The sequence below is a fragment of the Simochromis diagramma genome, unplaced genomic scaffold, assembly GCF_900408965.1.
Source record: "Simochromis diagramma unplaced genomic scaffold, fSimDia1.1 OVJJ01000361.1, whole genome shotgun sequence".
NCBI lineage: Eukaryota > Metazoa > Chordata > Actinopteri > Cichliformes > Cichlidae > Simochromis > Simochromis diagramma.
Window position 1 is genome coordinate 10,853,569 of NW_024386860.1, and position 16,934 is coordinate 10,870,502.

Here is a 16,934-nt window from a genome sequence, read left to right on the forward strand (position 1 = left end):
CTTTTCAGTTTATATGTTGTGCAAGAACATCATAATCTGGTGACACATCTGCTTTTTGCAGTGACATGTAGGTTCTCTCCTCCTGATGTAGGCTCACCTTTTTTCTTGAATTCCTTCGATGAGAAGAAACAGAACCTCATTATTGTCTAAAACTCTTGACTGCATTTAAAGAGTCAAACAAAAACATAAATGTGGAGAAACATACCAGAGGAACCATATGTAGGTTATGCAGAAGGCATTCAAAGTGAGAGATACACCAGCAACAATCCAGGGAAGAACTGTACTGTAAGAACCACAGTGTTTCACACGAGCTGCTGTAAGACAGAAGAGAACACACGCACACACACATACACACCAAACACACACAGATAGATATAATAAATAATAAATAAATAATTTCTCCCAGGGATCAATAAAGTATTCTGATTCTGATTCTGATTAAAAATGTATATGATTATATATTGATATATATAAATTATGTTTCCTGGAGCCACAGCTGCGAGGCTAAACATCTCCCTGCAGGTTGCCAACCTCTGCTCTAAATTCATACTGTTGTGTAGCTACTGTAGATATCTCTGCACCGCTGACTGATGCGTAGTGTGCACAATGTTGTTGTGATATTTTGTTTATTGCAAATGTTTCCTTTGATTTGCACAGTTTGGATCTTTGAAAACTCTGAAAACACATGATCAGAAATATAAACAACGTAATAACCAAGGTAAAATATGATTTTTAGTGAAATATTAACTTCACATTCAACATTGGTATGATGTACTGTCACATTCTGCATGACAAGTGTAGCTGAGACAGTGTTTTGCCCTCATTAACACTTATATTCCCATTGAGCTAAAGTTTCCATTTATCTGTGACACACATTCGGTTTATTAAGGAGGAAAAATATCCCAAATACTTAGTATTTGGGGCGACCGTGGCTCAGGGGGTTGGGAATTGCATTTGTAACCGGAAGGTCGCCGGTTCGATCCCTGGGCTCTCTGTCCTGGTCGTTGTGTCCTTGGGCAAGACACTTTACCCTACTTGCCTACTGGTGTTGGCCAGAGGGGCCGATGGTGCGATATGGCAGCCTCGCTTCTGTCAGTCTACCCCAGGGCAGCTGTAGCTTGCCTCCACCAGTGTGTGAATGTGAGAATGAATGAATAGTGGCATTGTAAAGCGCTTTGGGTGCCTTGAAAAGCGCTATATAAATCCAATCCATTATTATTATTATATATATAAAGAAAAGAAAAAAAAGAAAACAGCCTGCTGGTAAATTAAAAGAAAACCTGAAACCCTGACACATACAACGAGTTGATCAGGATGTTTGGCTCCATGTTAACAAAACATCTGAGAGGTAGGTACACGGACGCTTGGCTAGGTGAAAAATGTCTATTTGTCAACTCTATAAATGAATGTTGCCCTTGCTAGTTGGCAAGATAAATATTACTACTTATTTGTACTTTATTAATGTGTAAGATCAGTTAAGTGTTAGGACAGAAAAAGCCATCCACCATTAGTGGATGCAGTGTTGCTGCTTACCTGACTGAAAAAAGCAGTTTACTTACACATCACTGTTATATCGATGTTTTCCTGCAGGGTATTGTTCATATGCTTTGCTGTACAGACGTACTGTCCAGAATGTCCAGTTGTAGCATTAATTATGGAGAGTGTGGCTGATCCAGTGTCATTGTGAAGGGTTATATCAGAACCAAGTTTAGACCACATAATCAGAGATGGAGGAAAACTTTCAACACTGCAGGTCAGATTCAGAACATCTCCCTCCTTTATGATTGTATTCCCAATGATTTGAGGTGTCCTTATATCTGTGGGGCACATTACAATAGCTTTTTTAGAAGGAAGAATCTAATTGAAATAAATAGGGAAAAAGTAATACATAGATTAGTTGTTCCCCATGGTGATCCTAACCACCATCATAAAATCATTCAAACTGGTAAAGCCAAATTTGTCTTCAAATGTTTTGCTGTACAGATGTACAAATGTACAGTCCACAATAGTCTTATCACATTCTGGATGACAAGTGAAGCTGATGCAGTGTTGTGCAGGTCAGTGTAATTTTCATTGTAAAGGTCTGTGCTTCCCTCATTAACAGTTATATTCCCAGTTATCTCGAGTTTCCTTTTATCTGCGGCACAGTTTTGGTTTATTAAGGAGGTAAAAAAGCACAAAGAATTATTGTAGTTTTTTTTTGTTTTTAAAAGAAAAGAAAACCAGTGATGGGAACCACGGCATTACAAGTAATGGCGTTACTTTTTTCAATAACGAGTAATCTGTCTAATTACTATTCCTATCATTACAACGCCGTTACAGTTACTAATAAGAAAATGCGGTCCGTTACTATTTTTCAACAAACAGACGATTGAAGCTGTGTTCAGCTTACCGCACCTTATTTCAGTTGCACGGAAGTAGCTGACTATGTAAGTAATCTGCGCACTACAGCTTTAAACAGCTGCGCGCGCTCCCGCGGACGGTATTCATGATCACTGTCTAGCACAACACCTGGAGCTAAAGGGGCAAAACAATGGCATGAGTGCTGCTGTTTGACTGAGGAAGAATTAAGTAGTCGTGGTAAGCCAATCACATGACCACTTAAAGACAAAACAACAAGGTGATATTTACCAGTTTTTAAACTGTGTTGATAGGCTACGTAAAACCAGAGTCATGATAAACAATATATATGCAGCGTTTTTTCCTCAATAGTTTCGTCACGTTTACTGACTAAGGACAGCGCAGCAAGCACGCTCTGCTTATGAGCAAAAAACAAAACAGGGGACGTTTTAGGAGTGAAAGAGAGAGAGAGAGAGAGAGAGAGAGAGCAGAAAAAGAGAGAGAGAGGGAGTTTTGAGATGTGAGAGATTTGTGACGTTTAGGATGTTTGGAGTGTGTAGTTAATGTGTTGTCTTGTGTAGTTAGCGTGTAGTGTTGTGGATAGTTTTGTGTTGTGTGTCAGAACAATGAGGAGACTGCTGTCTCCAGGTAGAAACAGGAGTGATACACCTGCTACTGTCAGACCTGCAGGTATCAGGCTATGATGTTCTCCTTTATAGTGGATAGAAATAATTTTTTGGAGTGGCACAAATAATTTGTGTTGCATCTTATTGAATGCAGAACAGCTGATTGTTCTGTAAATAGTTTGAAATGGTTATTTAAAAAATCAAGGTAAAAGGTAAATGGATGCAAATAACTTTGTTGTTTGCAAAACTTGTGCATATAATTTTAAAACTGACTATTTATATTTGCATTTAAAGTTATGAAATATGATTCATTAAACATGTTTCTGGTTGTTACAGTAAAAAATATAACTTTTTCTACTCTGATTTTATATTATTTGTCTGATTTTAGATCAATTGTGTTAATACAGTATGTCAAAATGAAAACATAACTGTAAATTCAGACACATGAGGTTGTGCTGAAAAGGATGATACCAAACAAGGCAAAGTAAATCGTTTTTAAAGGTGAAATGTGGAGGGAAAATCAAAAGTAGTTAAAAATGGCCAATTATACCCTGGACCCCTGAGGGTTAAATTTTTTTTTTTTTTTTAAAGTAACGCAATAGTTACTTTTCAAGTAATTAATTACTTTTAGAATATTGTAACTCAGTTACTAACTCAGTTACTTTTTTGAAGAAGTAACTAGTTACTATAATTAATTACTTTTTCAAAGTAACTTGCCCAACACTGAAGAAAACAGCCTGGTGGTAAATAAAAAGAAAACCTGAAACCCTGACACATACAACGAGTTGATTGGGATATTTGGCTCCATGTTAACAAAACATCTGGGAAGTAGGTACACAGACGGTGAGCTAGGTGACAAATCTCTGTTTGTCGACTATAATAAATGTTGTTGCCCTTGCTAGTTGGCTTCAGAAATAATGGCCAGTTTAACCTATTATTTGTACTCTATTAATGTGCAAGGTCAGTTAAGTGTTAGGACAGACAAAGCCATCCACCATTAGCAGATGTCAGTGTTGCTGTCTGTGACAGGAAGTTATAAGCAATGAAGAAAGACATTAAGATAGATGCTGGAAGCTCATGACAGCAATGCTAAGCATTATATCGAAAGCACAATGTGCCTATTATTTTAAAATATAAGAAATGGGTTCCAATGGCTCTTTAATACATAGATGTGGGACAGCTTCATATTTAAAAGTGTCTGACTATATTTGTTTAATTTCTTTAAACTCATATTTTCAGATACCTGAGTGAAAAAAAAGCTCTGTCTAAAAGCACAAAGTTATTTACTTACACATCACTGTTATATCGATGTTTTCCTGCAGGGTATTGTTCATATGTTTTGCTGTACAGACGTACTGCCCAGAATGTCCAGTTGTAGCATTAATTATGGAGAGTGAGGCTGATCCAGTGTCATTGTGCAGGGTTATATCAGAACCAAGTTTAGACCACATAATCAGAGATGGAGGAAAACTTTCAACACTGCAGGTCAGGTTCAGAGTTTCACCCTCCTTCACATTTGTGCCCCCTGTGATGTTAACTTCCTTCACATCTGTTACACAAAAATACAAATTACACAATAATGAAACTTCTCTTTTTCTCTTTCCAGCAAGAACAGTTGACCAAGAGAGCACACTGCTTTCAAAAGAATTCAGCATACAAAGTTATATAGTAAAAATACTCACAGTTTACTTTTAAAGTTGAACCCTCCTCTGTAGTTTTTTCTCCAGTGAAGCGGATTTTACAGGTGACATTGGTGTTGTGGTGTTCAGCAGAGGAGTTGAAAGTCAGAGTTGAAATGTGTCTTTGTGTGAAAGCAGTTAGAGTTTTAGTCCTGAAAGAAGTGCTGTTTCCTGTAATGTAAGATTCAGTCCCTCCTGCTCCTCTCCATGTCCAGGTGATTTCAGGAGCAGATCCAGAGCAGAGACCAGGAGCAACACAGGTCAGTGTGGCCTGCTGTCCCTCTGTCAGTGTGGGAATCTTAACTCTGGGTTTCTGACTAAGACCTAGTGGAAACATAGAACGTAAGAATAATCTGGTTAACTGCCTGAAGTTCATCAACTACTTATATTTTGGCTTAAATTATAGGAAATTATGTTAAACAGGTAGATGTGGAACATAAAGTGTTGTATTTCGTTCTAACTGCACACAGGGGTAAATAAATGTGCAAAATCACTTCATACTTGAGACAAAAAATTAATAAATAAAGTAGCACAAAAACCAATATTTATTCTCAACATCCTTTTTTTGAGGCAGTGTTTGTACCTTCAACTGAGACAGTTGTCTTTTGAATAGATGTAAATCCATCTTCTCTCCAATTTATTTCACCATTAGCTCTGATCCGATACAATCCAGAATCCGACTCTTTGAGATCGTTAATGATGATGCTGCAGTTGTTCTGTCTTATATCAGGCTCTAAGAGTGACACACGTCCTTCAAAGCCATACTGAACGCGGATATTGTTTTTGCTGTGAAATATTATTTCATCATCATAGACACATCTTGAATTTGCTTCACATTTGTACCAAACTATATGTTTGGGTTTAAATCCAAAACCAGTAGTGAAAGAACACGGGATCACAACACAGAGTCCAGCCTCTGCTGTTAGTGTCTCACTAAGTGTGATGCAGTATTGTCCACTGCATTGTTGTGATGTGCCTGTTAATACAAAGGAGGAGGTAAAAAAAGAGGAAAAGAATATTTGGTTCATCTGAATAGTTGTATAATGCACAAGTCAGGTGACAGTGATCTTATTAATTTATGTGAACTTTAAATTCTGTTACATGAATTTATACTTATAATTTGATTGCATGTCAAAAAAACCACTTTTACTCTACACACACATGCACACGCGCACACACACGCACGCACACACACACACACACACACACACACACACACACACACACACACACACACACACACACACACACACACACATAACCGCATAAAACAAAACACTAATAAAGCAGAATTAGAAGAATATAAAGAAGAAGAATCAAACCTGTTTCAGCACACACACACAAAAGGAAAATCGCCCAGATCAGAACAAACATCCTGACTTGATTCTCGGCACGTTCAGTCTCTCCCTCCAGAGACAAACTTTATTGCAGCAAATGAAGTAAAGAGAGATTAGAACAAAGGAAATGCAACATTTTACGTCACACATCGCAATACAGGATGTTGCATGCTTGGTTATTCCATAGTTATGTACCAGTTTTACCGACTGTGCCAACACCACTACCCTAAAGTTTTTATGGTAAACACATTTCATGAATTCAAGAAGTGGCTTCCATCTAGCAAGTTTTTTGACCAACACAGTTCACACTTTTATATAATCCTGCGGCTCATTTAGTGTTTTAAAATATATTTTCCACAAAAAACATTAAATGTTTGTTTTTTTACCTCTTTTCTCTGGTCTTTCACCACTCCTCTCTCCACCGTGATCTCAGCTGACCTTTATCCTTGAAGTTTCTCTTTCTCGATTCTCTATTTTCTTTCTTCCTTCTTTTTACAACAGGATTTCAGGAAGTGTGAGTACATGTTCAAATTGAATTAGGGCAGACCCACTTTTATGAAGTTATTATTTTATATCGCACTATATATGCTCTAATAAAAAAACTCATCAAGTAATGAAAAAACAAACCTTTATAAAAACAACAAAAAGATGCTCCATGACTGAAACTTTATAAAGATAGGTTGTTGCTGAGCACTGGGAAAAGTTAAGTAGGTTTATTTCCAGGTTTGTTAGATACAATGAATACAAAAACAGGTGCAAGAGAAAAAGAGAAAAAGGCAGGATATGTGAGAGTCTCGGACATTGACAGAAGTATTTTTTGAATGTTAAATTCATGAAATACTCTCAGTTTGGTTATGTTCCTTAGATTTTGGTTTCATTGGTTTGGTTTGGTTGCTAGTGTAATTGTTTATGTCTTCAATACTTATATAACAATAACTATTTTAATGGTTTTGGGTTTATGTTTTCTTTTGATTTGCCTTCTGTTTATTTTGTCTGTGAAGGTTCTCAGTCATCCAGGGCATTCTAGTCTAAGGAGCTTGGAAAGAAAGGCGTCTTGACTTCTTTAGCTTTGTGAAGACGTTTCACTTCTCATCCGAGAAGACTTTCCAGTTCTAAGAGCAAATGGTGGAGAGTCCCAGATTTTAAACCCTATGGGAGTGTCCCCCTGTTTTATGGGCACCCTATTGATCCTCTACCTAATCAGACAAGCTGTGGTCGCAAATTTTGAAGCTATCCTGATAACCTTATCCCACCAACGATGTGGAGATTCAACTTTTTTTTTTTAGATCCACTTAAAATCAAGCACTCAAAAAGATGCTCTGGAAAAAAGTAGAATTCTTGGAACTGAGTTTAATACATTGAATCACATGAACAGCAGGAAAAATACATACAGACATTTAGCAAGAGAATTACATAGCAGAAAGCAAGAAAAGCAGTACAGGCTCAAGCACAGACAGCAGAGCAACACAGAGATGGACAGAAAGAAGCAGCAGGAAGAAAGTGCTGGGGTGTCATCTGGTCCCCTAATATATAGGGACCAGTATCCCCGCCCCCTGCTGCTGGGTAACTTTCCCACTCGTCCTGAATCGTCCAGAGGCCAGTCAGGACCCTTTGGCTTTTTCTTATCACAATTGGGCTAACCCTAACCCAAACATCGCACATTAATCCTAATTATTATATCTTACACAGCAAGTGGCACAATCTGATCTTATACAATATGTTACATGCATAACATGGTGATTCTCATATATAAAAACACTTTATTGTAGGTTTACAATAAAGTTTATTGGCGATGGTGAAGCTAAGGAGGAGAGAAAGCCCAAGTAATAAACACCCGTTTCAAAGAACCAACCTGTGTCTGTGTTGTCGTGAAGAGTACTACACAATAAATATGTGTTAATATAAATTAAACTGGGCAGATATCATTAAAAAGTATTTTACATGTGCTATACTTGTAGGGTAGTGTGGACCAATTGAGAAGAACAAGAACTGAACTTTGAATCACAATAATCCTTCAAAATGTTTTTCTTAAAGTCATGATGACTGAATGCGACAGCCTCATCTGTAATCTTACCTTCACTACTTTATGAAATGTTTATACATAAAATGAATATTGCATGGATTTGCACTACCATGAGTTGACCAACATGGCTGCTTCTTTCATGTTTCAACATTAGGGATCTGTGTATCAACTTTTTGACAACAATTCAGCTTTACTAAGAATCCTCTAGAATAAGTTTTCTCATCATTACTATTTTTTGATCAAACAAATACTAAATGTCTACTTAATGTATACTAGTGTCTGTGTTTTAGGAAGAAACTCTCCTCCTGGCAGGGTTGTTGCATCACAGACTCAATCATATTCCCTTCAAAGAACAGAATTTTTTTTGTGCCAATTAAAATACATTAGCATTTTGTAAAAATCTGCATTACTAAAATTCTATTCTAATATAAAAAGAAAGAAAGATGTGTTGTTGTTTATGTAAAGGGAATACTTAAAGCGATTTTAGGTGTCCGCATTTTGCTCGTTTGCTGGTTCATTATTAGATTTTGGATAACTAAAATAAGTTAAAAAGCTGTAATGTATTTAAAAAAACATGGATTTTTAAAAATGTACATTGCTGCAGCACTTCTTCTCTAACAGCTTATAGTTTAATCATACACATGTGAGCCACAGTTCATGTACTAAGCAGTCCACAGGTTAATATACAATGACCTTAAACTTTTAAACATTACTTGTTTATTCCTCTTCTAATTCATCTGTTTTCAGTAAGTTTGTCTTTTGTGAAGATTATGCAAAAATTCTTTTACTGAATTTCAATGAACTTGCTTTCAGCTAGGATGTGCATATTAAAGGAGCAAATGAATTTTGACATACAAGTGGCCCTCTTTCTTTAAAATTACAGAACCTTGAAGCAGGAGGAGCCCTTAAGGACAACAAAATACTGCAACTGTAATCTAGTCCCTGTTACTGTTTCCATTTCTGATTTCCCATCAGCATTATTTTTTTTATCATGACCTTGCTCTGTGACCACATAAATCTGATGATTTTGATGTGTTTGAATTACACAGATTTTTTTATTTTTTATTTTTATTTTTTTACAAAAGAATAGCCTGTACTACAAGCAAGTTGTTCAGGAGCAGTGTTTGCTTTGAAAGAGAAAACACACATCCCTTTAGGGTTATGTCAGCAAGGGTATCCGGTGTAAAAATCTGCCAAATCAAACATCACATACGTCCCCTGAAGAAACCCCTTCTAAATGTGAGACTCTGTGAGTCTGTTTTTGCACATATCTTAAGGAATAACTGCCTGACACTTGTCCAAAAAAGCTGTAAAGTTCAACAGGTTTCACAACATTGTAAAGAAATGCAATTTTTCTAGCTGCCCACAGAGGTCGACAAATGTGCAAAAACCCCCATTAAGATAATAAAAACAGCTGTAACAATATACTTTTTATGTGCTCATTTTTAATCTAACTTTTCAATTTAAAGGGTGTTAAAGAGAAATTACACATCAGTTATATGTAATAAACATACAAACTTACCAGGCAAACACAACATAAATGAAAATAAGCACAATTATGAGGACAGAAAAGTAAAGAGAAGCACTGACAAATGATGAGCTGTAGTAAGAATAGAAGACTATAAATGTTAGGGTTAATGTGTTGTAGGTTGTCATTTAAAAAGCTAGAACGCTTTTGTTTGCTCCCTATGTAACCCACGCATATGAGTATGTGCACAACCTTCATAATGAGAAAAATCTGCCTTGAGAAGAACAGACTCCACTCAATGAAGGAAGCCACCTGGCGGGACAAGGTAACAACAACATCCTGGTAGGGCTGCATCATATAACCACTCACATCATATAACCACGCTTGCACAACACACTTTGTAAACATATATAGTAATTTGTCTTAGTTAACACAGCAACAAGCTTTATGAATATTCATGTGTGTAAACAATAAAAGCAACCTGCAGGGGGAAGCAAGTTGAAGTGGGTTGGAGACAACTGCTTCCCTCGCGGTGAGTGTAAACCAGAGCTCTGTGTGACCTCGTTCCTGAGTGAGTTTCTGTTTATCCAGCAGTATCAGAGGTGAAACTCTGACATTGATTTGCAGGTGTTTGCTTGGCAATACACTTAATATGTTAGTTAGCAATGGCAAGGAAGGAACAAGAGAAAACTGAGTGTCTGGTGTTCTATGAGGGTGTAGCCCTATTTTCTCACCTGCTTCTCCCAGCAATTCAGTTCAATTCAATTTTATTTATACAGCGCCAAATCACAACAACAGTCGCCTCAAGGCGCTTTATATTGTATAGTAGACCCTACAATAATACATACAGAGACAAAACCCCAAACAATCATATGACCCCTTATGAGCAAGCACTTTGGCGACAGTGGGAAGGAAAAACTCATTTTAACAGGAAGAAACCCCCGGCAGAACCAGGCTCAGGGAGGGGCGGCCATCTGCTGCAGCCTTTCTCAGTGGTCTTCTGCAGCCAGTGATCCATCAATGGCAATCAGCAGAATGACATTTAAGACAAGCTCAGCCCTTCACTCTGTTGTCAGCTACCTCACGGTGGTACCCAGGCTTTCATGCTAGTTGTTGTTCATGTTTTTTAAATAAAACTATAATTTTTTTTTTTTAGAAAAGCAAACAAAACACCACATTTTCAAAAGGTTTGGCAGGTGTTTTCTCGTTTGTTTGTTTGGGGTTTTTTGTATTACTTAAACATTAAGTGGTAATCCAATGAGTGCCAGCAGTGGCCCACAGCTCAAGTTTGAGACCCCTGATTTAAAAAGATTGTTGCCTCGAATTTGTACCTGTGGATCATTTCTTAGGAAAAGTTCAAGGTAGAGTAGTAAACTTTTTTTGTGTCATTTTCCAGGTGATATATTCATCTCTGTAATTATTCCTCTGCCTGACTTTCTGGATATTTGGCTACTAGTCTTTTCTTTTCATAATTTCTACCTTGTCATGCTGTCAAACTCAGTGCTGACATCATTGGATGATCATGCTGGCCTTCTCTGAGCCAATCAGCATCCGTTTTGTGTGCTATAAATCTTAGTGGTCTTCTGTTGTTCTGCCTTTCAGACTCCTTTGTTTACAATTTTAATGGACTCTATGTATAAGTTGAAATAAAAAGTGTAGTTTATTACATATAAAACATTCCCTACAATGCAATGTAAAAAATAACAAAACAATAACAGACTGCCATTACAACAGCACAGCTTTCTGAAACTTGTGACTGGAAATCTGATGCCTGACTTTTCAGTTTATATGTTGTGCAAGAACATCATAATCTGGTGACACATCTGCTTTTTGCAGTGACATGTAGGTTCTCTCCTCCTGATGTAGGTTCACCTTTTTTCTTGAATTCCTTTGATGAGAAGAAACAGAAGCCCATTATTGTCTAAAACTCTTGACTGCATTTAAAGAGTCAAACAAAAACATAAATGTGGAGAAACATACCAGAGGAACCATATGTAGGTTATGCAGAAGGCATTCAAAGTGAGAGATACACCAGCAACAATCCAGGGAAGAACTGTACTGTAAGAACCACAGTGTTTCACACAAGCTGCTGTAAGACAGAAGAGAACACACGCAAACACACATACACACCAAACACACACAGATAGATATAATAAATAATAAATAAATAATTTCCCCCAGGGATCAATAAAGTATTCTGATTCTGATTCTGATTAAAAATGTATATGATTATATATTGATATATATAAATTATGTTTCCTGGAGCCACAGCTGCGAGGCTAAACATCTCCCTGCAGGTTGCCAACCTCTGCTCTAAATTCATACTGTTGTGTAGCTACTGTAGATATCTCTGCACCGCTGACTGATGCGTAGTGTGCACAATGTTGTTGTGATATTTTGTTTATTGCAAATGTTTCCTTTGATTTGCACAGTTTGGATCTTTGAAAACTCTGAAAACACATGATCAGAAATATAAACAATGTAATAACCAAGGTAAAATATGATTTTTAGTGAAATATTAACTTCACATTCAACATTGGTACGATGTACTGTCACATTCTGCATGACAAGTGTAGCCGAGACAGTGTTTTGCCCTCATTAACACTTATATTCCCATTGAGCTAAAGTTTCCGTTTATCTGTGACACACATTCGGTTTATTAAGGAGGAAAAATATCTCAAATACTTAGTATATATATATATATATATATATATATATATATATATATATATATATATATATATATATATTATGGAATGCCCTTTAGGAAAATATTATATATATATTCCAACCAAAGTCTGAATATATAGAATGATCTTTTGAATATATAGAATGATCTTTTGGATATATAGAATGAAACTTGAATATATAGAATGAAACTTGAATATATAGAATGATCTTTTGAATATATAGAATGATCTTTTGAATATATAGAATGAAACTTGAATATATAGAATGATCTTTTGAATATATAGAATGAAACTTGAATATATAGAATGATCTTTTGAATATATAGAATGATCTTTTGAATATATAGAATGATCTTTTGAATATATAGAATGAAGCTTGAATATATAGAATGATCTTTTGAATATATAGAATGAAACTTGAATATATAGAATGATCTTTTGAATATATAGAATGATCTTTTGAATATATAGAATGAAACTTGAATATATAGAATGATCTTTTGAATATATAGAATGAAACTTGAATATATAGAATGATCTTTTGAATATATACAATGATCTTTTGAATATATAGAATGAATAGAAGACTTTGAATATATAGAATGATCTTTTGAATATATACAATGATCTTTTGAATATATAGAATGAAACTTGAATATATAGAATGATCTTTTGAATATATAGAATGAAACTTGAATATATAGAATGATCTTTTGAATATATAGAATGATCTTTTGAATATATAGAATGATCTTTTGAATATATAGAATGATCTTTTGAATATATACAATGATCTTTTGAATATATAGAATGAAACTTGAATATATAGAATGAAACTTGAATATATAGAATGAAACTTGAATATATAGAATGATCTTTTGAATATATAGAATGAAACTTGAATATATACAATGAAACTTGAATATATACAATGAAACTTGAATATATAGAATGAAACTTGAATATATAGAATGATCTTTTGAATATATAGAATGAAACTTGAATATATAGAATGATCTTTTGAATATATAGAATGAAACTTGAATATATAGAATGATCTTTTGAATATATACAATGATCTTTTGAATATATAGAATGAAACTTGAATATATAGAATGATCTTTTATATATATAGAATGATCTTTTGAATATATACAATGATCTTTTGAATATATAGAATGAAACTTGAATATATAGAATGAAACTTGAATATATAGAATGATCTTTTGAATATATACAATGAAACTTGAATATATAGAATGATCTTTTGAATATATAGAATGAAGCTTGAATATATCTAATGAAACTTGAATATATAGAATGTATGAACCTCATTTTTAGAGATGATGTGTTTCTGAATTCTCTGCCTTTACAAAATGGCATCAGCTGAACTATTTCAGTACTTTTTAGAGCTTGACAACTGTTTTGCGACAGCTGTTCAAATTGCAAATTTCCATAGTCCACTAAACCTAGTTGTATCCTGTGGTTGTACAGTGTTCGAACATTTACTGACAACATTTGAGATATGGCCATCCAACTAAACCCCAAGTCTCGCATGTCAGTCAGCTGAGTAGCTGGTATGTTGTACCTAAAAGAGTTAGAAACAAAAGAAGAAATATGTTAACTTCTTTCTTATTTCTTGCATTCATTATCTTGTTTGCCATCTCTTGACTCTTTCAAGTACCATACACATTATGAATGAATTTGTTTCCATTTTTATCACTTACCTTGGCCTTCCTCTTTGTGATGTAGAATGATATAATGAGCCCATAACATGTGCTTCAGCTTCTGCTCGAAGTGTTAGCTCAGTTGACATCTCCATCAGTGATTGATAAATTCCCTCAAGAAGTGTGCATAATCTTCTCCCAGAAACATTTTATTGAACATTATTCATGAGCACTAGAAATGTTGCAATAATGAAAACGTGTTCTTCAAGGTGACGTAGTATAAATTCCAAATTATTTCTACCATTTGCAATTTGAACAGCTGTCGCAAAACAGTTGTCAAGCTCTAAAAAGTACTGAAATAGTTCAGCTGATGCCATTTTGTAAAGGCAGAGAATTCAGAAACACATCATCTCTAAAAATGAGGTTCATACATTCTATATATTCAAGTTTCATTAGATATATTCAAGCTTCATTCTATATATTCAAAAGATCATTCTATATATTCAAGTTTCATTGTATATATTCAAGTTTCATTGTATATATTCAAAAGATCATTCTATATATTCAAGTTTCATTCTATATATTCAAGTTTCATTGTATATATTCAAAAGATCATTCTATATATTCAAAAGATCATTGTATATATTCAAAAGATCATTCTATATATTCAAGTTTCATTCTATATATTCAAAAGATCATTGTATATATTCAAAAGATCATTCTATATATTCAAGTTTCATTCTATATATTCAAAAGATCATTCTATATATTCAAGTTTCATTCTATATATTCAAAAGATCATTGTATATATTCAAAAGATCATTCTATATATTCAAAAGATCATTCTATATATTCAAGTTTCATTCTATATATTCAAAAGATCATTCTATATATTCAAGCTTCATTCTATATATTCAAGTTTCATTCTATATATTCAAGTTTCATTCTATATATTCAAAAGATCATTCTATATATTCAAAAGATCATTCTATATATTCAAGTTTCATTCTATATATTCAAGTTTCATTCTATATATTCAAAAGATCATTCTATATATTCAGACTTTGGTTGGAATATATATATAATATTTTCCTAAAGGGCATTCCATAATATATATATATATATATATATATATATATATATATATATATATATATATATATATATATATATATATATATATATAAAGAAAAGAAAAGAAAAGAAAAGAAAAAAAAGAAAACAGCCTGCTGGTAAATTAAAAGAAAACCTGAAACCCTGACACATACAACGAGTTGATCAGGATGTTTGGCTCCATGTTAACAAAACATCTGAGAGGTAGGTACACGGACGCTTGGCTAGGTGAAAAATGTCTATTTGTCAACTCTATAAATGAATGTTGCCCTTGCTAGTTGGCAAGATAAATATTTCTACTTATTTGTACTTTATTAATGTGTAAGATAAAGCCATCCACCATTTTCACCTGACTGAAAAAAGCAGTTTACTTACACATCACTGTTATATTGATGTTTTCCTGCAGGGTATTGTTCATATGCTTTGCTGTACAGACGTACTGCCCAGAATGTTCAGTTGTAGCATTAATTATGGAGAGTGTGGCTGATCCAGTGTCATTGTGCAGGGTTATATCAGAACCAAGTTTAGACCACATAATCAGAGATGGAGGAAAACTTTCAACACTGCAGGTCAGGTTCAGAGTTTCACCCTCCTTCACATTTGTGCCCCCTGTGATGTTAACTTCCTTAACATCTGTTACACAGAAATAAAAATGACATATTAATAAAACTTCTCTTTTTCTCTTTCCTGTAAGACCATCTGACCAAGAGAGCACACTGCTTTCAAAAGAATTCAGCATACAAAGTTATATAGTAAAAATACTCACAGTTTACTTTTAAAGTTGAACCCTCCTCTGTAGTTTTTTCTCCAGTGAAGCGGATTTTACAGGTGACATTGGTGTTGTGGTGTTCAGCAGAGGAGTTGAAAGTCAGAGTTGAAATGTGTCTTTGTGTGAAAGCAGTTAGAGTTTTAGTCCTGAAAGAAGTGCTGCTTCCTGTAATGTAAGATTCAGTCCCTCCTGCTCCACTCCATGTCCAGGTGATTTCAGGAGCAGATCCAGAGCAGAGACCAGGAGCAACACAGGTCAGTGTGGCCTGCTGTCCCTCTGTCAGTGTGGGAATCTTAACTCTGGGTTTCTGACTAAGACCTAGTGGAAACATAGAACGTAAGAATAATCTGGTTAACTGCCTGAAGTTCATCAACTACTTATATTTTGGCTTAAATTATAGGAAATTATGTTAAACAGGTAGATGTGGAACATAAAGTGTTGTATTTCGTTCTAACTGCACACAGGGGTAAATAAATGTGCAAAATCACTTCATACTTGAGACAAAAAATTAATAAATAAAGTAGCACAAAAACCAATATTTATTCTCAACATCCTTTTTTTGATGCAGTGTTTGTACCTTCAACTGAGACAGTTGTCTTTTGAATAGATGCAAATCCATCTTCTCTCCGCTTCATTTCACCATTAACTCTGATCCGATACAATCCAGAATCCGACTCTTTGAGATCGTTAATGATGATGCTGCAGTTGTTCTGTCTTATATCAGGCTCTAAGAGTGACACACGTCCTTCAAAGCCATACTGAACGCGGATATTGTTTTTGCTGTGAAATATTATTTCATCATCATAGACACATCTTGAATTTGCTTCACATTTGTACCAAACTATATGTTTGGGTGTAAATCCAAAACCAGTAGCGAAAGAACACGGGATCACAACACAGAGTCCAGCCTCTGCTGTTAGTGTCTCACTATGTGTGATGCAGTATTGTCCACTGCATTGTTGTGATGTGCCTGTTAATACAAAGGAGGAGGTAAAAAAAGAGGAAAAGAATATTTAGTTCATTTGAATAGTTGGATTAATTTATGATGAATTCTACTTTAAGAATGAATACTTATAATCTGAATGCATTTCAAAAAAACACTTTTAATACGCACACACACACACACACACACACACACACACACACACACCTGCACATATAACCTTATAAAACAAAGCAATGATAAAGCAGAATTACAAGATTATAAAGAGGAAGAATCAAA

The 16,934-nt window shown here is 34.7% G+C and overlaps 1 protein-coding gene across 2 annotated transcripts in view; it reads right to left on the minus strand.

The window, feature by feature from the left end:
* Window positions 1-16,934, minus strand: part of LOC120732719 (sialic acid-binding Ig-like lectin 10) — a 30,801-nt gene that overhangs the window by 13,212 nt on the left and 655 nt on the right. The window contains exons 1-6 of one of the 2 annotated variants that reach the window (XM_040030503.1): window positions 6,369-6,455; window positions 5,968-6,065; window positions 5,229-5,621; window positions 4,649-4,969; window positions 4,258-4,515; window positions 1,560-1,817 (exon numbers count right to left, since the gene is read on the minus strand). In XM_040030503.1, coding sequence (XP_039886437.1) covers window positions 1,560-1,817; window positions 4,258-4,515; window positions 4,649-4,969; window positions 5,229-5,621; window positions 5,968-6,019 — 1,282 coding nt within the window. In that variant the 5' untranslated portion in view covers window positions 6,020-6,065; window positions 6,369-6,455. Of the gene's footprint in view, window positions 1-1,559; window positions 1,818-4,257; window positions 4,516-4,648; window positions 4,970-5,228; window positions 5,622-5,967; window positions 6,066-6,368; window positions 6,456-15,318; window positions 15,577-15,709; window positions 16,031-16,289; window positions 16,683-16,934 lie in introns of those variants that run through there. The other variant, XM_040030502.1, reaches the window with a different exon arrangement.